Below are 27,160 nucleotides of genomic sequence, written 5' to 3' on the forward strand. Positions count from 1 at the left end.
GGAATATCTCGGATATTTTGATAATTATTTTTTTCAGAAAAATGTCAGCAAAATTTCATCATATAAAAAATACATTATTAAAAAAGTTAATTATTTTGTTTTATAACAATGTTAATTCTGCTGGGCCGTCTTCCAATTCAACGAGAACGGAGATTCAGACTCTCGTCCAAATGAGACAATGAATCTTTTGGGGGTGAATTTACTCATGTCTCATGTGATTTTAAATCACATATTCCACACCTTGTGATTTTGAAACATGACTCCTAATCACATGTGATCCTAAATCAAGCACATTGAGATGCAATCAAACTTTAAATATGTTGAAATCCTTTGGATGTCCAAAATCATTGATTCTCGATTCTTTAAGACCATTTTACTCTTCATGGCATATTTGCTTATACTTCTTGACATTGGTACAAATATGTATTGAACTTTCGAATATAGTTAAAATTATCGAAGGGATTCACAATATTTTCACAAACCTCATAATGCTCACACAAACATGTTTCAAACCTTCAAATATGATTAAAATCACTAAGAAAATTCACAATATATTTTCGTAGACCTCCTCACATTTGCACAAATATGTTGCAAACCTCTTAATATAATTAAAATACCAAGGAGATTCACGACATATTTATGTAGACCTCCTTACATTCACAAAATATACTGTGAACCTATGAATATAGTTAAAATCACTGAGGAGATTCACAATATATTTGCACGGACCTCTTTATGTTCGCACAAATATATTGTAAACCTCTGAATATGATAAAATCAATAAGGGGATTCACAATATTTTGTGTGGATCTCCATACTTTCTCACAAATATATTGTGAATATCTAAATATGGTTAAAATCAAACTAAAGAGATTCACATGATATTTATGCAGGTTTGTTGACATTCACAAAATATCTTGTGAACCTACAAAATATTATAATCAATCAAAGGAGTTTCACATGATATTTATGCGGACATGCCTACATTTGCACAAATATCTTGCAAACTTTTAAAATATTAAAATCAAGCTACAGATATTCACTTAATATTTACATAGACCTTTCGACATTTGCACAAAATATCTTCACATCTTATAATTTCATGATTTCATACTCATAAATACATGGTTTTTTTTTGCAACTATGTTACAAATCTTCTCGGTGATTTTAACTATACTCAGAGGTTCACAAGATATTTATGCAAATGTGAGAAAGTCCAAGAAAATATGTTGTCAATCTAATTGATAATTTTAACCAGCATATTTGGAGGTTCACAACATATTTGTGTGAACGTGAGGAGGTTTCCTCAAATATGTTATGATTCTCCTTGATGATTTTAATCATAGTCGGAGGTTCGCAACATATTTATGAGAATATGAGCTTCACACAAATATATTGTGAATCTCCCTAGTTTGATTTTAATCATATTTAAAAGTTTGCAACATGTTTGTGTAAACATGAGGAAGTTCGCACAAATATGTTGTGAATCTCTTTAGTTTGATTTTCACCATATTTGGAGGTTCGCAACATATTTGTTTGAACATGAGAAAATATATACAAATATGTTATGAATCTCCTTTGTGATTTTAACCATTGTCAGAGATTCACAACATACTTGTGCAAACATTAAGAGGTTTACACAAATATATTGTGATTTTTTTCAGTAATTTTTAAGCATATTTGTGGGTTTCCAACATATTTATGCGAACATGAGGAGGTTCGTACAAATATATTGTAAATCTACTCAGTAATTTAAACCATATTCGAAGATTCACAATATATTTAAGCAAACGTCAGGAGGTCCATGCAAATATATTGTAAATCTCATCGATAATTTTAACTATATTCAGAGGTTCACAACATATTTGTGGGAACATCAGGACATCAGAGCAAACATATTATGAATCTTCTAGGTAATTTTAACTATATTAAGAAGTTTGCAACATATTTGTATAAATGGCAGGAGGTCCACACAAATATATTGCGAAAGATAAAAATGATCCTAAAAAGTAAAAAATCAATGATTTTGAACATGCAGAGAATTTTGGCATATTTGTGGGTTTTTGTGAGAATGTTTCATTTTTATAAAATTGTATGATCGTTTTTTGAAATCAAAGCAGGTCGGACAATAACATTAGAGCTATGTTTGCCCTAGGTACCCAGTGCCCTAGTTCATGGCGTTTTAGCGCCCTGGACTTCAAGAGTACAAAATTACTAAGACACCAACTAGGGGGCTTAATTAGTCCATGGTTGGCAAGGGTAGATGAGACATTTTTCAAAATTTTTTCACTTAAGGAAGCCATAAAAATTCTCCAACCCCACCATATCCCTCTCTCTCTATATGGCCCTTTATTCTTCTCCCTTTCTTTCTTTGGCAAAGAGAAAAAATAGATATACATATAATAAAATTGTTGTATATATACATCATTTTTTTATTGATAAACTGATACGCTGATTTTTTTGGAAAGCTAATAATATGATGCAAGTCATATGATCAATAATCAAGTTTCATATATCCATCCATGTAATCACGCCACCCATGCATTAGAAATTAGGTAAGCATGTTTAGTTTGTGAGATTTATTCTGTGTATATGTGTCATTGACTTAATCAAATCACTCATGCATAGTAAATTGAGAATGCATATTAATTTAATTTTGATATATTGCAATATACTTTTGTTATTAATTTTAACAGTTTAGTTATAAATTTTGCAATTTTTAATTTTGGTACAGACTAGTTCGTAACTAATCATTTTAGGAGCTTACCAACTAGTGGTATTGACTAGATATCTCTAAAGATGATCAAACTACGACTCATGTCCAAAGTAAGTCTCCACAAATGTGACAAGCTACACTAATTTTGACTCAAAGAGGAAAGGTGTGATTTGGTACTTGGGTCAAGTACTTAGCAAAGTACTCAGCCCACTGGACTTGCCATGCATCCTGAGATCCACCCAGATGGTGGTTCCCTTTGTCATGGGGAGGAGGGCTCTAAGATAGGACAGTTCATGCCTCCCACTGTGACAATGGGTCGGGTTTACCCGGACCTGACCCGTACCAAACCCTATAGGGACCGAGTATGGTGATAAATAAGAAGACCCAATTAAGACCCGGGTCCGGGCCGGGGCCCGAAAGTCCGATTAATACATGGATCCGGGTATAGTTTGAAAATTTTTATACCAGACCCGGGCCGACCCAAGTTCCTATTTAGACCAGTCCGATCAATGGGTATGGTCTGGGTGTAAAAATGATAAAAAAAAATATTATTTTAATGGGTATGGCCTGGGTCTGGTTCATGTAGAACTTACCGGTTTCAATATAGTTTCTCTTATGGTGGGTCCGGTTAGACCCAGGTCTGGGCCTGATACCATACCTGAAAATTGGGGCCAGGTCTGGCTCCACCTGGGTCTGAACCAAACCCGACCCGTTGACACCCTTACTGCCGCAGAGTACTTTGCTAAATACTCAGCCCCGAGTAGTGGATCTGTTCTCTAAAGAGGCAAGATAGGCTATTATGTCCATATCCTACGAGTGCTCGTTGAGGGGGCCCGGCTTAAGCACTTTCAGCTGCAATGTTAAGCATAACACAAGACTATTTAATATAGTAGAACATTGTGCTTTTCAGTTATAACAATGTTTTTTTGGTCATTATTGGCATCTTATGACATGTTCTACTATATGTTGTCTCCATTCACCTTGAAAGAAATGTATTATTCAAGGAACAAGTATCATATTTATTTCATGAATAAGTTTCAAATTGCTTAATTTTACTCGATTGACTGCAAAGTCCCATTCATGCTCTTTTGACTATCTGCACAATGTTGTAAGTTTCGATTTGTTGATTTCTGCTCTAATATTTTGTTTTTACTATTTTCCTTAACACTTTATGGCAGGGTGATATCTCACTGCCTTGCTCCATCATTGTTGCTCCTACTTCTTCCAATATACGCTAATATGGTTTTCATTATTTCTCAAAAGAGTATATATATGTTTTGAGCGTATATAGTTCCATAGATACTCTATATGCTAAAAGTTTGTTCTAAATTCTCCATATCTGCTAATAAATTTCTCATTATTTCTCAAAAAAGAAGGTAGGTTTTGAGCACGCCCATTCTTTTTCATGTACCAAGATTACAGTCACAGTTAACGGCCATATTTTCAAAATATCGTGATAGTATAATGTAATGAAATGGTGGTCTTCAACAAATGCACAAATAACTCACAAACAAGTGTCTATTGGAGACACTACAAGCATGACCCTTGAAAGGGTATAAAAGGAAGAACACTTGAAAAATAAATAATACTTTATTAATGAACAAAATGCTTAAGAAGCATGGTCATATACATTGAAGGGGTTCACCCCTATATATACAAAAAAGTGGGAGAGAGGAGAGCTCATTTTGAGCTCTCCAAAAGAGACGTTGGATTCCAACGTCTCTTAATATAGCTGTTGGACTACAGTCCAACAGCATTTATTATTATAGTATAGTCCAACAGCATTTATTATAGCCGTTGAACTACAGTCCAACAGCTATTTGCAAAGTCAAGTTCCAACAGGAACTTGACTGGATCAAATATCTAGTTTCTATTAAACTAGATGCTAAAAAAGAAAATAAAGAAAAATAGAAAAAGAAAATAATAAAAGAAAATATAATAATATTAAATAATATATATATTACAGTTTACATTTTAACACTCCCCCTCAAACTTACGGTACAATGAGCGAAAGTTTGTCTAAGAGGAAGTGAAATCTGGGAGCAGCGAGAGGCTTGGTGAAGAAGTCTGCTAATTGATATTCTGATGTAACATATGGCAGATCAATGGTTCCATGTAAGTATTCCTCTCTGACATAGTGACAGTCCATCTCAATGTGTTTAGTGCGCTCATAGAATGTCTGGTTGCTTGCAATGTAGATCGCACTTTTGTTGTCACAACACATCTTTGAAGCTTGCGTTGTTTTAGCTCCCATATCCGCCAGCAATCGTCTGAGCCAAACAACCTCCATAGTGGTGGTTGCCATGGCTCTGTATTCAGCTTCGGTGGAGGAAAGAGAGACTTTCTGCTGCTTCTTGCACCTCCACGAAATTAAGGTTTCACCTAGGAACACACAAAAACCAGTAGTTGAGTGCCTATTATTGGGATCACCTCCCCAGTCAGCATCAGTATATGCAATTAAATTTAATAAAGATGAAACAGACAAGAAGAGTCCTCGTGAAAGAGAGGATTTTAAGTATCTAATAATACACAAAATCGCTCCCATGTGCACGGAGGTGGGAGCATGCTGAAACTGACTGACTGTATGAACCGCATGAGTTATATCTGGCCTAGTAATGGAAAGATAAGAAAGAGCTCCAACAAGCTGTCTATAAGGAGTAGGATCATCAAGAAGTTCTCCATCATCAATTTTCATTTTAACATTGACCACTTCTGGAGTGTCTACTTTCTTATCATCTATAATTCCAGACCTGGAAACGATATCAAGAGCAAATTTAGATTGAGATATCAAATACCCCCGAGGGGAATAAGCAACTTCAATGCCTAAAAAATATCTTAATAAACCTAAGTCAGTCATTTCAAAGTGAGTTTTAAGAAGAGATTTGATATTTGCAACTCCCTGTTTGTCGCCTCCGGTGATGATCATATCGTCCACATAGAGAAGAAGAATAATGATGCCTGCATCAGATTTCTTAACAAACAAAGCAGTGTCAGTTAAACAAGGTTGAAAACCAATATCAAGCATAACATGACTAAATCGGTCATACCAGGCTTTTGGAGCCTGTTTAAGACCATAAAGAGCTTTTTCTAGACGAAGAGTTTTACCCTTAGGGATACTAATACCAGGTGGGGCTTCCATGTATACTTCTTCAACGAGATTCCCATTCAAGAAAGCATTTTTGACATCTAATTGAAAGATAGGCCATGTTCTAATGGAGGCCAAGGCTATTAAAGTTCTAACAGTGGTCATACGGGCCACAGGAGCAAATGTTTCTTCATAATCGATGTCATACTCTTGAGCATATCATTTTGCTACTAAACGGGCCTTATATCTTTCCAGGGTCCCATCACTTTTGGTTTTGACTTTGTATACCCACCTACAACCTATAGGTTTCTTACTCGGAGGAATATCTTGTATGGTCCAAGTATTGGCCTTTTCTAGTGCATCTAATTCTATTTTCATGGCTTCTATCCATTCTATATGATTTTTTGCTTGAGAATAGGATGATGGTTCAACATATGATTGTATTAATGTAATGGCGGCCCTATACGTGGGTGAAAAAGATTCATAAGTCACAATTTTTTCTGGAGGTTTAGAGATTCTAGACGTTCTTCTAGGTGAGACTTCAGAGTATTTTAGTAATGCACATGGAAGATTTTGCTCTCTACGTCTTGAATATTGTAGACTAACATCCCTATGGATTTGCTCTTCATTATCATCATTTTCAACAACAATAGGACTTTGATCATTGTCAAGGTCACATCCAACATCACATTCATTGGATTTTGAAGTTGGATCAATTAAAAACGAGTATTCAGTGACATCCTTGGATTTTTCAAATTCAAAGAAGCTTTCTTTTTCCAAAAAAGATACATTTCTTGACACATATAATTTGTCATTTTAAAAATCGAAACACCTGTAGCCTTTTTTATTATCAGCATATCCTAAAAAGGCACATGGGATTGCACGAGGAGAGAGTTTGTCATTTCTGTTGGTGAAAACAAGACATTTGCATCCAAAGACTCTTAATCTAGAATAATCTGGAGTTAAATTAACAAGTTTTTCTATTGGAGTTGTATTCTTTAATGAGGAAGATGGCATCCTATTAATGAGGTAGGTGGCAGTTAGGACCGCTTCAGCCCAAAAACTTTTTGGAACTTGATTTGCAATTAGCAATGTCCTAGTAGTTTCCATAATGTGCCGATGTTTGCGTTCGGCTAGGCCATTCTGTTGTGGAGTGTGTGGACATGATCTTTGATGTGTAATACCATGTAAATTGAGATAGTCTTTGAATTCGTTGGACATAAATTCTCCCCCTGAATCAGTGCGAAAAACAGAAATATCATTTTGAAACTTATTTTTAACCATTTTATGAAATATTTGGAAGTTAGCAAAGACATCAGATTTATGTTTAAGAAAATAAATCCAAGTATGTCTAGAAAAGTCATCAACAAAAATGACATAATATGTATAACCACCTTTGGAAATAACTGGTGCGGGCCCCAAACATCCGAATGTATTAACTCAAGTGGTCGTGAGGAAACAAAAGTTCTACTAAGAAATGGTAACCTTTTCATTTTGCCAAGAATGCAGTCTTTACAAGAAAAATTTTCAGAATTACAAAATTTTTCCAAACTTGGAAAATATTGAATTTTAGACATATGAGGATGGCCAAGCCTTTTGTGCCATAAATCCAATTCTAATTTCTGAATATTATAACAAAATGCATTCTTGGGTAATTCCAAAAAGTCCATGTAATAAAGTCCTCCTTCTCTATGGCCTTCCCCAATCAGCTTCCCTAACTGGCGATCCTGTACCCAACAACCATGAGAAGAGAAAGAGATATTACATCCATAATCAGATATTTGCGAGACAGATAAGAGATTCAAATTAAGTTTAGGGATATATCTAACTTCTGGGATAAAAAATCTTTTGGATTTTTGAAGATTTTCAAAACATCCTATTCCTTTTACTTCGAGAGATGTGCCATCGGCTGTAAAAACCTTTGACACACTTGAGTTATTTTTAAGACATTCGGATAGACTATTAACATTTGGGGTAATATGAAAAGAAGCACCAGAATCTAAAAGCCAAGGAAAGTTACCTGGACCGGAGAAAGATGCAACTGCCGCTCCAGTTGAGGCTTCGGTTGAGGAGGATACCCCTTTGAGAAGAGGTTGAAGGATTTCCATCAGTTGAGCCATAGACACAGGTGCATCTTGATCTTTTGACTCAGATTCAACAGATGCAACTCTTTTTTCTTCTCTTCTTTTTAACTTTGGACATTGAGGCCTATAGTAACCCGGTTCATGACAATGATGACAAATAACTTTTCTTTTATCAAAGTCGTCGTTTTGCCTTCCAAAATGAGGCGGCTTGTAAGTACGAGTATGATTCCCCGGTCTAGATACAGCTAAAACAGAGTCATCATCAACTTTTGGAGTACTTTTTCTAAGTCTATTTTCCTCCATAATGAGCTCTTCTATAGTATCAACAATAGAAGGAATTTTTCCACGATGTAAAAGGGTCGATTTGGTGGATTCAAACTCCGGCCTTAGACCATTCACAAATTGATAGAAATGTTCCATATCGAGTTGCTTTTGGCGAAGCTCGATGTCTTCGGCACAATGCCATTTGGGCTCAAGAAGCGCCAACTCTTCCCAAAGTTCGGACAACTCATTATAATATTCTCGAATAATTTTATCTTTTTGAGTCATTGTCCGAACTTTATCTTGTAAATTACATACATGTGCAATATCTTTAAGGGAATACATGTTTTTGAGGTATTCCCAAGCCTTATCGGCATGCTCAAACTTAGCTAGACTAGAGCATTTTTTAATGTCTATCCTATTGATGAGCCATGACATAATTTTTGCATGCCCTATCCTCCATTCTTTCCATTTCTTTTCATAAGTGGCTAATGCCTTACTCTTCTCTTCTTCCGTTAGAGGAACCTCTTTATCACCCTCTTTCTTGGTAAGAGATAGTTTAGGTTCCAAATCGGAACCATCCACTATACCCCATAAACCTTTTCCCCAAATGTGGTGCTTCATAATCGAAGCCCACATTACATAGTTAGTATCATTTAGCTTCATAGGAATGATGGTGATCTTATCATTGTCATCCATCTCTTACAAGGGTAAGAGAGGAATAAATAGGAGGAGAGAGAGAAAAATAAAAAGAAAAGAAAAAGAGTAGACAAAGGAATAAGAGAGGATACAAAACCAAAATTTTTTGTAGCACAAGTTCGCCTTTCTTCAAACAAATCTTCTTGAGCCAAGAACAAGGTGATGAAACACCTTTTGTAAATGTGGCACGGAAATCGAGGCGGAAGCACTTCAAGATCTAAGGATTTCGTAGCTTTGATACCATGTAATGAAATGGTGGTCTTCAACAAATGCACAAATAACTCACAAACAAGTGTCTATTGGAGACACTACAAGCATGACCCTTGAAAGGGTATAAAAGGAAGAACACTTGAAAAATAAATAATACTTTATTCATGAACAAAATGCTTAAGAAGCATGGTCATATACATTGAAGGGGTTCACCCCTATATATACAAAAAAGTGGGAGAGAGGAGAGCTCATTTTGAGCTCTCCAAAAGAGACGTTGGATTCCAACGTCTCTTAATATAGCTGTTGGACTACAGTCCAACAGCATTTATTATTATAGCTGTTGGACTCTAGTCCAACAGCATTTATTATAGCTGTTGGACTACAGTCCAACAGCTATTTGCACAGTCAAGTTCCAACAGGAACTTGACTGGATCAAATATCTAGTTTCTATTAAACTAGATGCTAAAAAAGAAAATAAAGAAAAATAGAAAAAGAAAATAATAAAAGAAAATATAATAATATTAAATAATATATATTACAGTTTACATTTTAACATATAATTCAAAAAATCATTTTACAGGCAAAACCTTGTGATATTTTGAAAATATTGGGAATTTAAATTTCTCCTGATCTTATTGGGAAAATCTCAAGAATTTATATTTGTGTTATGCTCATGTTTTCTTGTTTTTTTGCTTAACATATTTCTTTTCTTAGTTATATTTATCTTCATTTTGTATTGCCTTTTTGCTTAAATATTTTTTCTTATTTTTTCTACTTTTTTAAATTTTCCATGAGATTTTCCCAATATTTATCCAAAATGGGATAATATCTGAGATTTTTCTTCATCAAGATATAGTCAGAGGCCGATATCTGTGACTATGATCAAGATATCCCTAATCTAGTGCCTCAACACCGACACAAATATTTGTCATAGGTAACCAAATCTTGTGATAATATATGGGTTGTATCGATAAAAAATTCAAGAAAAAAAGAAAAAAAAATATTGTCACTAAAAAAATTTTAAAATATAAAAAGTAACATAAATTTGAAAGAAATATATTTAGATAATAACTTTTTCATAGAAATGTATATAAGCTATAAAAATCTTAAAATATAAAAAAATAAAAGAAGAAGAAAAAATTTAAATGTAAAAAGAAAATATGAAAGTAAAAGTGACTAAAACTATGTCACATAGATAGATACGGATGTGAGAGCGGTACATGATGAAGATTTGCTTAGTACGATTCCATAAATTTCAATAATTAGGATACATGGACACAACTGTACACGCACATAGATGTATGTATTTGTGTGTATCTATAAAACAATAAATATAAATAAATATAATTAGAAGCATCAAATAATGAAAGTAAATTGAAATTGAAATTAAAATGTAATATAATTGATGACAAAATTTTGAAAAAAAATCAAGTGAATATGAAAGAAGCAAATAAGATCATAAAAGAAAATAGACAATGACACAATGTTGACTATGTAAAACAGGTTTGACTGTGCCCATGAAGTATCATGTCGTGTCACCATAAAGTGTTCATAGTATCGTGTAGATAAGAGATACACATGCCAAGTGAAGTATTTGTGGGACAGTACTAAAAATATCATAACATTACCGCGACAATATCATGATAATATTGTAATAAACTTGATTTTAAAGTTTTTGAAATGTTTTACTTGTTAAATAGTTTTCTCAGTAAAAAGATTTATATGAGCGATATTTCAAAATTCCACTATGACAATGCCTTCACATACTAAAAGTTTGCCTCATCTAGTTTCAAGGTTTTTGGTAGTTGGGTTGCCATAGCCTTAGGACCCACCATATTTGAAATTAAAAAAACCGATCTGTCGCTAATTTGCGATGGATTAGCAAATGTCATGATCTGTCGCGAGTCTGTCGCTAAATAAGCACTGATTTGGTTTTGCGACAGATACACATTCATTGCTAATTCGTCGCAAAAAATTAATGACCAATACATATCCGTTTCTAAATTTCGTCGCCAATTTAGCGATGTATTACATTCCGTCGCAAAACATCGACTGATTCAGTTTTGAGACAGATAAATATTCGTCCTTAAATCGTTACTAAATTTGCGACGAATATTATTCATTACCAAATACCGTCGCCATTTTGCGACTGAATTTCTTCAAAAAATCCATCATTGAATATTAGTGACGAATAATATCCATCGCTAATCCTTCACAAAAAATTTAAACAAAATAAAACAATTTTGTTTGAAATATAAATATCAAGAAAAAAAATCGTTATACAATTTATATAAGTTGTGTATAAAAGATAAAGTGCACATAAAAAATACATATACAAAGTAGGTGAAACAAATTTAACACAAGTTATAAGTGAAACAAATTTAACAACCTAGTATAATCCTCGCCAAGTTCCAATTAGTTATAAGTGAACATATACAAAGAGTTTCGTTTGAAACAACAAGTACGTGAAACAAATTCAACACATGAAGCTACCCTTCATCAAGATTCGGAGCATCATCATCTTCATTGTCTCGATCTGCCCCTCCATCCATGCCTCCATCAGCTCCTCTATGTTGATCATCTCTAGCATCCTACAAGAGAACTGAAATGTTAGTATTGATAAGCAAAATATAATGAAATAAATTATATGCAATGCACCTAATCTAAGGCAATCAAAGTAACATTACTGAATGACACATAGACTAGCAATAAAGTGAAGGACATTAACAAAATTCAGAGGCCAACAAACAGTACATGTAGAGTCCCTAAAAATATTAGTTGAGGTTCTAAGTTTATAGACATTGTCAATTGGCCATGAGATTCTGAGTTGAGGTTGCGTCAATGTCACATATTAAAGAATAGTCAAATTCAACTATGAAACTAATGACATGAAACTTTAGATATGTATTGAAATAAATGTTATATGTATATGATGGGCATCAGAGCTCATGTTGAAGGTAGACAAAGTTTTCCTGTTCTGAAAAAAGTTGCACAACTCATTATGAACAAGGTTGAGAATGGCCTCATGTAAAAAGTCATGCATTGTGTCCTGAAGAAGCAGACAGACACCATCCCAAGAAATAACATGATCAATCAGACGCTGAGAGTTGATGTTGGCGAGAGAACTCTGAGAGCCCTGGCGGGAAGAGGCAACGACTATTGCGGTGTTCATATTACTCCCAAACCCGAACACACGACCTTTTTTGGGTTCCCCGGTTGTAGTCACCCATGCTGCAGGATCAAAAGGTGGATGCTGAGTGGAGTTACCGCCATATTGCTCTATCATCTGTTGCTCGTATGACTCTTACAAATTAATGAATACAGTATGAATTAATAATTAAGAATTACAATGTTTATGATAATTTAATTCATGATAACTTGTATATTACAATGTTTATTAATACAATAAATATATAATGTTGTCGCTCTCGCCTTCTCTTATATGAACTTTCTCGTGCTCTTACGTTTATATGTTTCAACAAACACATTCTTGTAAGGCACGAGACCTCATTTTTCGACTTTTTGTAAAGGTTAAATGATAAAAAATCAATTAAAAAGTATGCAGAAATACTTATAAATTTGACAATATATATATATATATATATATATATATATATATATTGATGAGTTACCATTTTCTTCTGGTAACTCCCAAAAGTCCTAAAACCACCTGTGTGTAGATGGGCATCGGGCATCTTTGCTCGGTTCTGTGCAACCTTTGCTGAGCAATTTTAAAATTCATAGTTCGTCTACTTATCACACATTGCATCACAATAATTTGTCCTGATAGTAGAAGGGTTATGGTCTTTCCACTGCAGTGGATCAGCTATCCCACCAACTGCTTTTATTGTTGCAGTCTTCATATTGTGAAGCATGTCAACAAATCGATCGGCAGTCACCTTCTGTCACACTAGTCTCGCGTCTTGCTCCTCTTTCGCAATCGCGAAACGATTCGAAGCCTACAAATAATTTCAGAAAGCTAGTACACATGACTATAACAAAAAATTAAATATGAAACACATTAGCTATGATAAACGATTGTATACCATAAATGAGGACTATAATCTGTCCAACACCTCCTTCGAGTACTCTTTTCATTGAGTGACCGGTCCTAGAAGATGTTGAACTAGTGACTTTCTAATTTCTCGAATCACTTCTTGTGGTGCGAACCTCGCGTTGTATATGAATTGGTATACATTAACAAACGACTATCGATATACATTATTTATAAGATAAGTATTAGAAAAGTAACAATGAAATACTTACGATCAACTATCAATATACACTATTTCAATGAGTCGTCGTGTATCAGACTGAGAAGACCCAACATCGATAGTCGACCGTAAGTATTTCATTGTCACTTGTTCAATATTTATCTTATAAATAGTGTATATCGATAGTCGATTGTTAATATATATCAATTCATATGCAGCGCAAGGTTCGAGCCACAAAAAATGATTTAATAAATTAAGAAGTCACTAGTTCAGTATCTTTCAGGACTGGTCGCTCAATGGAAAGAGTACCCGAATGAGGTGTTGGACAGATTATGGTTCTCATTCATGGTATACAGTCGTTTATCATAGCTAATGTGTTTCATATTTAATTTTTTGTTAGTCATGTGTACTAACTTTCTAAAATTATTTTTAGGCTTTGAATCGCTTCATGACTGTGAATGAGGAGCAAGACGCAAGGCTATTGTGGTAGGTGATTGTCAATCGATTTGCCGACATGCTTCATAATATGAAGACTGCAACGATAAAAGCAGATGGTGGAATAGATGATCCACTGTAGTTGAAGGGTCATGACCCTTCTACTATCAGGACAAATTATTGGGATGCAATGTACGACAAGTGGGCGAGCCATAAATTTCGAAACCTTTGCACGGTAGAAATTTTATGCAATTTCTCATCTTTGGGCAACATACTCTTCACAATAGAGCACAGACGGTCAAAACATGATTGTCTCAAATTATACTCTGACTTCAAATTCAGTAGTTGAAGAACTGCAGACAAGATAGTGTGACTCTCATAACTATTCTACAGTGGCTTATCAGCATTTTTAAGTCATAAAATCTACTAGTTGCATCGTTTGGTGCTTCTTCCTCTACCCCAGTTGGTACATCACTAGGACCCATAACAAAACCCAGTTCTGATCCTGTAGCATCAAATATCAAATACACATATGGATTATTGTGCACCACATCCACCCGTGCGTCAAAATTGTTCTAAAATTATTCACCATGAAGCGTCCAATTATGATAACCACTGACAAAACTCTTCATGTATAGGTGATGTCTAACGTCATGAGGTTCTACAAATCGATTGTTCTTACACATCGTGCAGGGGCAACAGATCTGACCGGTGGGATCCATTGTACTGACACTTGTCGTTGCAAATTCAATAAAACTGTCAACATCATCCATATATTCAAGCGACACCTCATTATCAATTATCCTACAGTACATTCATTCATGGTTTGCAGTCATTTTATCGTATGATGTTATGGATATTATCTTAACTAGTTAAAAGAGAATCATAATCAATAATGCTATGATGAAGAAAATATCTAATTTATCATGCATTGATGGTGGATGTAATAATTTGATATATATATATAATGTCATTCACCTCCAAGAAAACTACTCTCAAGCAAAAATAGTTTTCTACACATTCAGATGAAATTACAAAGTAGGTTCCATTTTTCCAAGTTAACAGAAATAAAATGATTGAATTTTCCTTATTGGTTTGCTATAATTTGCATATTGTAAGTCATAAAGTCTTCATTTTGCTTGTTGCTTGTGTTGAGTTGGTTAACACTTTGTTATGGTTTACAAATTTGTTAGAAATTCTTGTTTGGTGATTGTTGGTGAGCAATTTTTTTGTTTCAGTTAATGCGTAAATTTTTTTCCCTCTCTACCACAAACATGCTTAACATAAAATGCAATTTCATGAACTATTATGCATGCATTGATAATTTAATATTTTCATGTGTAACACCATCACATCATATTTACACACATCACAAGGATATTTAGAAAGATGAAATCACATTTACAAACACGATACATTCATTTTAAGCATGTTTTTATGATACAATTTCACATGAAATGAATAATCAAATCAAAAATAATTTCATGCAAGCATGGATAGTCATGTCAAACATTACATTGCATTGCATTCAATCATTCATATCACAACAATGTCAAACATGTACCTGCAACAAACACACTCTAATATCCCGCTAATTACAACTATGACTGACATGATCTCTGAACTATAAAAATAAGCGCACTTCTATTTCTCATACATTCAAATCATGCTCACCATGATTTTCAAACTCAAGCAAAACAGTCTTAGATATCCACAACTAAGTGAGTGTGCGAGCAAGAAAGTGTTGCATCCAAGAAAGTAAATAACATGTGATGTGCTAGCATCACTTGCTCACCACAGGTATTTACCCGATTTGCATGCTTTTGTATTTGCATTTTTCTTGTTTCTTTTCGCATAGCATTTTAAGGCGCATGTGATGCTTAGCATTAAGTAACTTGACAAAAGATGGGTCTCACGATGGTATGGCAGTGATGTCCGGTAAGCAGAGGAACTAATAGCAAGGGTGATTAGCGATGACACAAAATCGTCGCCACGCACCAAAAACGGGAAAGGTAGTGAAGGTTACGATGGTGGTGTAGAGAGAAATGAGGGAAGAGGGAAGGAGAAATGAAGAGAAGGCCGGTGACGGCTCGCAATGATGGTGCCCTTCAGCAAGCAGGGGTGTCGGCAATGATGTGGCTCCAGCGATGGTTGATGACGATGGCATCCAGCTGCAGACGGAGAAGGGGAGAAGGCATCACGATGGGTCACAATGGTGGCGGCCTTTAATCGGCGCTCGGATGGAGTGGAGACACTGGAACGACACAAGAAAGAAAAAGGGAGAAGAAGAAAAAGGGAAATGGAAACAGAGGAGGAGACGGTGGTGGTCACAGTGGCACCGCGGCTCCGACCGATCGACAAACGGGGAAGGAAGAAGGAGGAGGTCATGGCGGTGATAGTCGTGTTGGTCTCCGGCAGGCGCCCAAACTAACACTTCACGGTGGTGGCTCACCCGACTTCTGACATCAGCGGTGGAGGGTTTCAGAAGAGAGGGAATCGCTGAAATGGTGAGGCGATGTCGCAGGTTTCTACGATGAGAGGGCAACATAATGGTTTATGATTTCTTTTGGTTCCTATATGACATGTTTTGCTTTTCTGAGCAATTGGCCTGTGGGGGCCGATATTACCATATCAAAATCAGTAAATTATAGATTTCACCCTTCAATACCCTCTATGATCTTACATAAAATTCATACCGTACCTGCCTTTAAGGTTTGGTTATAATGGCAATTGCAGTGGTTTTGAGTCTCTTCACAAAATCTATCTTAAGTATGCAGTTTCAAAGGAACAAGCATGCATAATAGACAATTATGAGTTAAGTAAATGTACACGTAAACAGGCATGCCAAGTAAACTACTTGATTCTTTCTAGAATGAGTCTACCCAAAGAATTTACATTATGCAATTTCAAAAGAATCACAAAGAGTAAAACATGGATCAACACATACTTCTTCAGATACGCAAATATGCAAAAATAATTATTCTATCTCAGAAGTCTTATTTTATTTAGTTCATACATACTATTCATGCGACTTTCCCCTACCTCGGGATGTCTTGCAGCTGCGTGCGTCTACGCGTGTAGATGATACGAGGCTCGGGCCGCGGAGCCAGAACGAGGGTCCGATGCGAGGTCTGCAACTGAGGTGCCCTCAGGTCGGCTCTCGAATAGAGAAGGAACGAAGGAGAAAGGAGGTGAGAAGAGGGGCCGGTTGGGGGTGTCAGCGACAATGCTACTCTGGTGACGCTGCAGATGGGGAAAGGCAAAACAGAAAAGGGAGGAGGTGGCGCCGCAGACAGGGCTCTCAGCGGCGACACACAGCGGCGAGAGAGATGGAGTGAGGGAAGAAGGAGGATGAGAAGGAGAGAACTCGGGCGGTGGGTGGCGGCTGTGTGCGAGGGATGAAACAGAAAGAGAAAGAAAGGGGCTCGCATTAGGGTTTTATCGGGTCTGATTCGGGTCCGGTTCGGGCTCAACTCGAAGAGCACAATAAAAAAATGGCAAAATATATTATATATATTAAAAAAATGCGAACAAAAGTCATTTAAAATTTAAACTGGGATTTTCATGATGAAATGGGTCAAGTATAAATATGATAATAATAAATTTAATTCAATTAAAGGTTAATAATCCTATTTTAGATAAAATCTTGATTTTAAAGTTGATATTCTATTAAATTAAAATATTTTCAAACCAATTTTATGAACCAAATATCCTTTTTACGAAAATATTTTGAGAACCATTAAAATATCTCTCGTTAAGTTTGAAACACCTCAAAAATGCTTAAATGAGTGTGTAAATCATTAAAATGATTAAATTGAATATTTTAATAATATTTTATTTACGTAAATTATTGAAATGACCATTTTACCCTTCTTTGTCAGAAAGATCAATTTAAGCATATAAAATACATCAAATTTACAATAGAGGATGAAAATACATTTTTAACTCGAATTAAAGTGATTTTTTTATTTATTTTCTCTTAAAAATTTACAGGTTTTACAGTGCAGGCCGCCCTCTTTCCCGTCGAAAAGCCGATTTGGGAGTAATCAAAGAGAGAGAGAGAGAGGGAAGGAGAATTTTGTGCCCTAGTTGGCCATTTTATATCAAAAAGTAGCGACGAAAATATTCTATCTCAAACGCCGCCGTAAATTAGCGACGAAAAAATTCTGTCGCGAAGTTGCGATGGAGTTTGAGACGAAATGTTTCTATCGCTAATTAGCGACGGATTTTCAGACATAATTTTTTTGTCGATAATTCCGCAACTAATTCTAATTTTAAAGACAACTAGTTTTCTATAGTTAATCCGTCGCAAATTTGCGACGCTAATTAACGTTTTTCTTGTAGTGAGAGGAACTGCCCCAAAAGGGTTTGGAGTAGTGGGGTAGGGCCTTAGCTGCTAGATGAGCAGTCAATGTTCGATTCCCCTAGGCATCACCTCTCTGCGCAAGCCAATTGCGTAGCATAGGCCCAGGGGACAGGAGTCCCAGCTGGCATGACAGGCTGAGCCAGCGCGACCAAGTCTTCATGTCGGGTGTTGTTTCTTCGGGTTATAAATTCAAAGAAAAAAAAAAGCTGGAGAGAAACTGAAATGCAGATATATTAATTTTGGATGCTGAAGATCAAAACTATCACTCCATTTCAAAGCATAGTCCCAACAATACAAATTCTATAGAATATCATAAACAAAACAAAAAAAATAACTTTGGGATGATTTTCATATACTCGCCTAACATATGGCAAATTATGTTTGTCTCAGGTTTCAAATATTTACAATAAAGGGTTGGTAGGTACTAATGAAGGGACGGAACCATTGAGTAGAAAATAGACAATGTACACAAATTTGATCACTCAAAAATGATATTTTTATGTCGAACAAACCCAAACCAAGGTTTCATCTTTAGCAAACGAACCGTGTTGAATGCATCTATGTGGTCAGATTGAACCGATACAGCATGAATTTATGATTTTCAGCTCAACAGTTTCCTACTTTCATTAGTACATAATATAAACCCCTAAGATAAATAGTCAAGTTTTCAAGAAATTGGCCACATGAGCGCCTGGGTTATTTTTTATCCATCCCAACTTCGGGTAATTGCTTAAAAAGTGTCAGTTCTAGCCTCCCTTTTCTTTAAATTAATGTATATCACCATTTCTCTTTCCTCCTCTTTTAGCCCAGAAAGAAAGAAATAAAACCATGGTTGCTCTCTCAAAACGATAACCTCCTCCTCCTCCTCCCCCGTACCATCCTATCTAAAGCCGTTAAACACATTAATCGAAACATCAAGCGTATGTCTACACAATGGGCACGTTTGAGTACCCTAGATAGGATAGCACAATGGGAAATAGTAGAACAACGATGGAGTAGGGGAAAAGAACCTCTTCGGCCGCTTGCGTTTGCTCAAACCCCAAGCATCGTAAGCAATTAATCAGAAACGCCATACCTGTAAACAAAGCAGAGAGAGAAAGGGTTCAGCACATAAATGGCATCCAGCTTATAGAAGTTCAGCAACCCAAAATAACACGACAACAAACAGACCAAGCAGAACCAGGAAGCCGAAACTCCCTGATCAGGATCTCAAGTGCCTCAACAAACAGATTTTCTGAAGATGGATGTTTCACCAAACAAGGATCGTGAATGGATAGATTGGCCAGTGATTTTGAAGGTGGTTAGTACTGATCTTAGTGGATCTAAGAATACCTGATCTAGCAGGCAAGATAATCATGGGCTTGGAAGGAAGGGGTAAAGCAGGGGAAATCCCACATCAAGAAAAAGATAGAAATGTCCTACAGGACCCTGCAACTCTAGTGTATCTCTTATAAAATCTCTTCTCCCTGTTGAATACCCTATGTTTCTGTGATCTACAATTAGAGCAGTACTGCATAAATGTGCACGGATCCGCCGTTTAGCAGGTGATTCCCGGTCAATAGAACCACCAAATTTTGATAAAAATACTGATCGCGCCTCAACAACATTGGTATTTAATAAGATTTATTTATTATCCAGAATATAATCAATGTATAGATCAAGTATGAAAGAAACTACCGTTCACCAAAGATCTGCTTGCTACAAGCTTGATTTATGCACCAGGAAATTACAGCAACACGTTTAGGGCGCGCTTTCTATCCACAAACAACAATAATGGAAGCAAGTGGAACACAGGGGAGAGGGTCTGTGAGATTGAGAGGGAAGATGATGATACCAACAATAATGATTTTAGATCCACTGCTTACCAAACCAATGATTTTGTTGTTGTATGAAATTGCGAGGAAATAGAGAGCGCTTATGAGGGTCGTTGGACAGAGCATCTGAGCGGATGCTTTCTTCCAAAAGCCGACAGGCTGTACCCCATTAGGGCAGTTTGGGTGGAGTGGCACACTCAAAAGTGTGCAATAATTGAAGATGTGCTCTGACCATATTTCTCTCATACCCCTTCTAAATTACATTCATCTCAAGATGAACAGCATCCAAATCCTACACGAATGAGATGCCCCCAACCCTCTTTTTTTCTTTTCTTTTTTTCGTTTGTGTTTCGGATGAACCTTAGCAGAATGATTTAAAACGAATGGCTGACAACGAGCTTTGTTCACTGTTTTGATCGGTGTCGTTCATTCTCATGAATGAACGACATCCAAGGCTGGTAGGTAGGAGGCTATCAAGTGATCCTCTCTACAACAATTGCACCAGATCTGGCCTCCAATAGTTGCACCTGAAATTCACGTGGTTATACTGGATTCAGAAAAATATATATATATACAATAAAAACAAGTTATTTATAGGTAAATTTATGAGTAGTGTTAGAAGTAACCTTGATTAGTAAACAAACTTTATCATAAATTTCATAGAAAATCATGCTTATTAGATGGGGATCCTCTGTACACACATGTTCGGATGAGTGTAGCCATCAAATGGTAGATCTAACCATATATGTGTTTAGTATAGTTTATTTACCAAGTTGGAAGGTTTTATTATGTCTAGTTCACTACAAGGTTCCATCTTTTAGACAATGAAAAATCAATGTCTTACAATTTATGAAAATAAGGATGGTTTAGAAATAGTATAAATCATTATATTTGTGTCAACTTTAACACATGAAAATAGTAAATAGAACATGATAAACATGATCCAAAAGTTAGATTTTTCTTTTTGTGCATAGATCTATATAAGTCAAAGGTATAACAACATAAGTTATGGTGGATAGTTCCACCACAAATTTGGCATTAATCATTCTCACTTCAAACTTGAATCAAATCCCAATTTTGATTAGCCAGTATTCATTTAGTCATATTCACTAAAGGCTAGATTTGACCTCAATATGAATAGTTCACATCCCTACTCTGTAAGGTTTTAACCAGCTAACCACAATTTTGATTTTCACTAAATATTATAATACATCTTTAATTTTTAATTAGTGATTTGTGTATTTCTAGCCAAAATACCATTGCAATGTTATTTGATGCAAGGCTCAACCAAGTTATTTCAAAATATTATTAGGGTTATAGATGTGTGGTAAACCTTTTAATATGGGGAAAACATATGGTGGTTCTGTACCATGATACCATACGGTGGTACACACTCTTGTTTGTATGGATCTAGCCACCAAATCATAAATCTAATCGTACATGTGTTTAGCATGATTTATTTAATATATTAGAAGGTTTTAATAAAAGAAGTAAACATCATGTCATCTATAAGGGTTGGTCCCTCTTAAAAAATAAAAGAAGTGCACATTTGCAAGGCTAGAACTCACCACCTCCAAAATGCTAGTATAGAATTTGTAAGGGGTGTAACCTAATTGGTTCAGGTCAGGTTTTTTCAAAACTGTTTTGGTATCAGGTCTAAAAATTATACCCTAACTTAGCTCAATTTGATTTTGGTCTAGTTCAGGTGTGTATGGCTGAATTGGTGGACAAATATTGGTTATGAAAAATGACGGGATTTAAAAAATGCCTCATAATTTGTTGAAATCTTCCTCATGACCAAAATTTTGATTTTTTACTTTTTTAGAATATTTTTATCATTCACACAAGTGAACCTGTTGATGTTCTCATGATAGATAGATACATCTTTTGAAAGTCATAACATCTCAATAAAATGCGATTCACATAAACATTTTTTATACATGATGAAATTCATATATAGTATTTCTGAATATGGCTAACTTGAATACCAACAAAGGAGATTAGCATAACAAATGCATGCATATTCTGAGATTCTTAAGCCTGATACGAACATTCTAGAATTTATAAGTTCTAGCTCGGCAAGTTTGCTCCATATATTTGCGCAGACATCATGCGAACCTCCTATAACTAAAAAATTACTTAAAGTTAGGATATACTTTTGCAATTGTTCTTAACTTCACATATTTTCTTATTCAAGTGAATTATGTAATTGTAAACAAGTGAATTGTGTAAATAATGTCATTTTGAATTGAGCAGGTAAAACTATAATTTTGTGAGGATAAGAAAGTTGTTTCAAATATAAGTAAACCATGACAAATATTTGCGAGATGAGAAAGTCTACATAAAATATAGGCAAATAATGACCAATATTTGTAAGGATAAGGAGGTTTGCATAAAAGTAGTCAAATAATGATCAATATTTGCAAGGATGAGGAAGTTTGCATAAAATATAGTCAAATAATGACCAATATTTGCAAGGATGAGAAAGTTCATATAAAATATATGCGAGTGAATAATATTTGGGAGGATGAGAATGTTTGCATAGAATATATATGAATACAACAACAACAATAACAACTACGCCTTCATCCCAAAACAATTGGGGTCAGCGATATGAACCAAAAAAGAAAATCATTCTGGGTCTTACACATGAATCCTTCTCCTCTAATCATTTTTATCCAATGTCATGTCCTCAGTGAGGTTCAAAGCATTCATATCCTTTCCTATCATCTCCATCCATGTCTTCCTAGGCCAACCCCGACCTCTTTTAACTAATATATTTTCTCATTTCTCCATCCTTCTAACTGGAGCATCAGTAGGCCTTCGCCGAATATGTCCAAACCACCGTAAACGATTCTCTCTCATCTTATTTTCAATGGGTGCAACTCCTACCTTCTTAGGTATCTCCTCATTCTAAATCTTATCTTTTATTGTATTTCCACACATCCATCTAGGGGTGGCAATTTCTGACACGACCCGCCAACCCGCCTCTTAGGCGGGTTCGGGTTGGGCTTAAGCCAACCCGTTTAATAAACGGGTCGACACGCGTAACCCGTTTATTAAACAGGTCGGGTTCGGGTTGGGGGTATGCCAACCCGGCTGACCCGTTTAATAAACGGGTTAGGCGGGTGGGTCAACCCGCCAACCCGACCCGCCAACCCGTCTGCCCGACCCGCCTACCTGCCAACCCGATCCGTCAACCGCCAACCCGACCCGCCAACCTGAAAACCCGTTTACCCGACCCAACCCATTTATTAAATGGGTTGGCGGGTCGTGTCGGGTTACCCGTTTATTAAACGGGTCGGGTTCGTGTTTGCCACAGCTGACCCGTTTAATAAACGGGTCGGGTTCGGGTTGAGGTATGCTGACACGCCAACCCGTCAACCTGCCAACCCGACCCGATTGCCACCCCTACATCCATCTAAGCATATGCATCTCAGCTACACTCATTTTTTGAATATGATGTCTCTTGGCAGCCTAACATTCAGTACCATATAGTAAAGCGGGCCTAATCGTAGTCCTATAAAACTTGTTCTTCAATCGCAATGGCATTCTACGATCGCACAACACTCCAGTTGCACTTTTTCATTTCATCCACCCAACCTTTATCCTATGATTTGCATCTTCATCCATTTCTCCATACTTTTGAATGATAGATCCCAAATATTTGAAACAATCATCCACCGGTATTTCTTACTCACCAAGCTTCACTACACTCTCATCACTACTTCGTTGCTTACTAAACCGACATTCCATATATTCTGTCTTACTCTTACTCAACTTAAAACCTCTTGCTTCCAATGTCTGCATCCATAATTCTAACTTAGCATTAACCCCAACTTTAGACTCATCAATCAAAACAATATCATCATCAAACAACATACACCATGGTACATTTTCTTGAATTGATCTCGTAAGCGCATCCATCACTATAGCAAATAGGAAAGGGCTTAAAGCAGATCCTTGATGTAACCCAACCGTTATTAAATATATATGAATAATGACCAATATTTGTAAGGATAAGGAGGTCCGCATAAAATATAAGTGAATAATGACCAATATTAATTATGAGAAAATCTGCATAAATATACATGAACAATGACTACTATTTGCAAAGATAAAGAAGTTCACAAAAAATATATGCTAACAATGACCAATATTTGCGATGATGAGGAAGTCTACATAAAATATAGGTAAACAATGACCAATATTTTAGAGAAAGTTTGCATATATAGATGAAATTTGCATATTTTTTAGGAAATATACATAAAGTTCTGAATTTCTTTATGTTAGCAAAACTTTGTTGAGGAATTTCACATCCTCGCAATTCTTTGTTGTGAAAGATATTGGTCATTGTTCATATATATTTTATGCAAACTTTCTTATCTTCACAAATATCGGTTATTGTTCATGTATATTTTATGTGGATTTTCTCATTCTCACAAATATTAGTTATTATTTGCCTATATTCAGACTTTCACATTCTTGTAAAATTGGCCATTGTGCGTATATATTTTATGTGGACTTTCTCATCCTCACAAATATATAGTTTTACCTACTTAAATTAAATTGGCAGCATTTACATAATTCACGTGCTTACATTTAAAATCTACAATCAAAGTCTACAGTTATACAAATTACTTGTTACATTCAAATTAACAATATTTGTATAGTTCACATGCTTACAGTTACAATCTATAATTAAAATCTACATATATAAAAATCACCTATTATATTCAAATTTACTTCACTTACACAATTCACCTGTTTATAATTATAATCTATAAATATAAAATTTATAATTATAATTTCATAAAAGCTTCAGTATTTATATAATTTACCTATTACATTTAAATTTACAACACTTACAATTCACATGTTTATAATTAAAATTTACAACACTTATAATTTAAAATTACAGTAGATACACAATTCAATGATTTATGGCTTTACAATGAATCATTGTTATGATCTACAATTCAATAAAAAATAACTCAATGATTTACAATTACATTGATTTACAATGAATCTCAGTTGCACTCAAATTTACAAAACAATCGAAACTAGAAGTCACTGTTGTGGGTGCTTCAGGCATGCTTGTAGCTTCTCGATGACCTTATTTGTGTTATCGAGAAGTCTAGCTTGATTTAGTATATATTCTTTAGCATGCAGTTTTTGTCTAATGCAAGAGTCAACTATGTCTTCGCTCCACCTTTTTTAGCTTTGCCCCAACTTCTTTTTCCTTAATGTCCCACTTTACGGAGGGATTGTTTGCAACCTACTAGGATACTTTATCTATATCTTCATCATCAATGGCACGTACCATAGATGAAAAGTCGATATCTTCCTCTCCATCATGCCAGTCTTCAAGTTTGGAGAGAAACATCATGGGGTAATCCTTCGTCTGGTCATTTGGTGCTCAATATGAATAAATACCTCCAACAATGCCAACATCGCAATCATGTTTTTTCTAACTCCTTGCGCCACTCAAACTTACATATAGGTGTGCAAGTAAAGTTGCTTATCATGAATATTGACCAATATGATCCTGATCTTGAAATAGTTCAATGTATGATGCATAAATTGATTTCACACCAGTGTCAATAAATAAGTGTGTAACAAAAAAATAAAGCAAGAATACTCTCATATCTTTCTCCACCATAGTACCGACCTTGCCTTCAACACATGATAACTTTTCCTTCATCCTTCTCTCCCTACTGGGGTCATAGCAGTTACTTAGCCATGATAGCTTTAGTCTCTCTTTTGAATACAACATCCTTCACTTCCAAATAAAGGTCACACAAGTGTTTAAAATCGTTGCAAACGTCCACTCACTGGCTCCCCCATGACACTTAAATTCACTGATTTGTGTCACATCCTCCAATGTGATTGTCATCTTAAGATCAATGAACTAGAATATGTTGATTGCCGGATTCTAAAACTTAGCAACAACCTCTAAGAGGGGGTGACCAATTTTTCATGGTGTGGTCTCCAAGAAATGTCAAAAATGCATTCGATATAGCCAATCCTTCACTTACTCTGTTAGTGAACAAAACCACTAATATGCTTGGAACTAGTAGAATTGGTGCATGCAAAATGTTGGATCTTCAGAATCTTTTGGTTGTGAATCTTGCAATCATAATTAATTTTGTTGAAGTCAGTCAAATTAATCATTGAATTACAGATACATAAAAACATAACGTATTAGAAATCTAGATATCCTAAAAATATGTTTCACACATACATAACAAACTAATCAATCAATTGAAATATTCAAACTAGTTTAAATAATTAGTGGTAACTTTAGCAATATTCAACTAGTCAATTGCATCCATGGATAGTGGTAACCTTAGCAGCATTCAACTCATTAAAATGAATAAATAATTCAATTAGTTATATTAGACCCTTTTACTTTTTAACATTCAAATTATTTAAATAGCCAATTAACATAAAAGGTTTAATATATATATATATATATATATATATATATATATAATTTACACATTGAATTGCAAGAATCAAACTATTTATCATAATTAAAGCATGCTTCACACAAATACATATATGACAATCTAATCAATGATTGAATATAAAATTGATAATGATTGCAAACATCTTATAAACATGTATATACAAAATAATAAATGAATAAAGTACATATTCATGAGCGCCAGGCCTTGTTTCCCATTGTGCCTTCCTCCTTGGAGCTTGCATTTTCTTCTTCAGGACATCATCCTCGGACTCCTGAGAATGATTAAACTTATGATCATCCAATACTCTCTTCAACCCAACCTGAACATCACCCTGAGCTTCTGATTCAGTCATAGGACCCTCACTCACATCCACTTCTTAAGGAGGGTCCACATTAACCTCAGCCTTAGGGTTCACAACCTTCCCTTGGTGAGGTACCTCCCTTCCTTTACCACCAAGACACCCTCCCCCTCCTTAGATGCTTCTAGGATAGGAGACAAGTTTGAGGTCATAAACCCTACAACCTCTTCTACATATTCTTCCTTCGATATAGGCTACTTTGAAATTGATAGTTATTGTTTGGCCAATATTGAAGGTATTTTTTGTTGATTATTTGAGAGGAGATTTTTGGGTTTTTGGTGGGTGTTTTGTGAAAAATGTTGGACACTCAGATTCTTGGCATTGGATGTGACTCCCTATATATCAACATGTCGAGTTTACTGTGTGCTTCATATTATATAGGATAACCTAGTTCATAGTTTTTTTTTATTTTTTCTGTTGTTATAGAATACTAAAAGATGATGTG

At 35.3% G+C, this 27,160-nt stretch overlaps 1 protein-coding gene across 4 annotated transcripts in view; it reads right to left on the bottom strand.

Moving 5' to 3' along the window:
• Positions 1 to 20,194, bottom strand: part of LOC149814944 (disease resistance protein Roq1-like) — a 32,391-nt gene extending 12,197 nt beyond the window's left edge. The window contains exons 1-4 of one of the 4 annotated variants that reach the window (XM_089989843.1): positions 19,936 to 20,194; positions 19,748 to 19,824; positions 19,081 to 19,145; positions 11,549 to 11,646 (exon numbers count right to left, since the gene is read on the bottom strand). Coding sequence is in view for 2 of the 4 variants with exons in the window: in XM_089989842.1 (XP_089845968.1) it covers positions 19,081 to 19,143 (63 nt within the window). In the remaining 2 variants the exon portion in view is untranslated. Of the gene's footprint in view, positions 1 to 7,821; positions 8,547 to 11,548; positions 11,647 to 19,080; positions 19,146 to 19,747 lie in introns of those variants that run through there. The other 3 variants (XM_089989842.1, XM_089989841.1, XM_089989844.1) reach the window with 3 other exon arrangements.
• Between the last annotated feature and the right edge of the window lie 6,966 nt (positions 20,195 to 27,160).

Source organism: Nuphar pumila, chromosome 15 (assembly GCF_984573655.1).
Source record: "Nuphar pumila chromosome 15, dmNupPumi1.hap1.1, whole genome shotgun sequence".
NCBI lineage: Eukaryota > Viridiplantae > Streptophyta > Magnoliopsida > Nymphaeales > Nymphaeaceae > Nuphar > Nuphar pumila.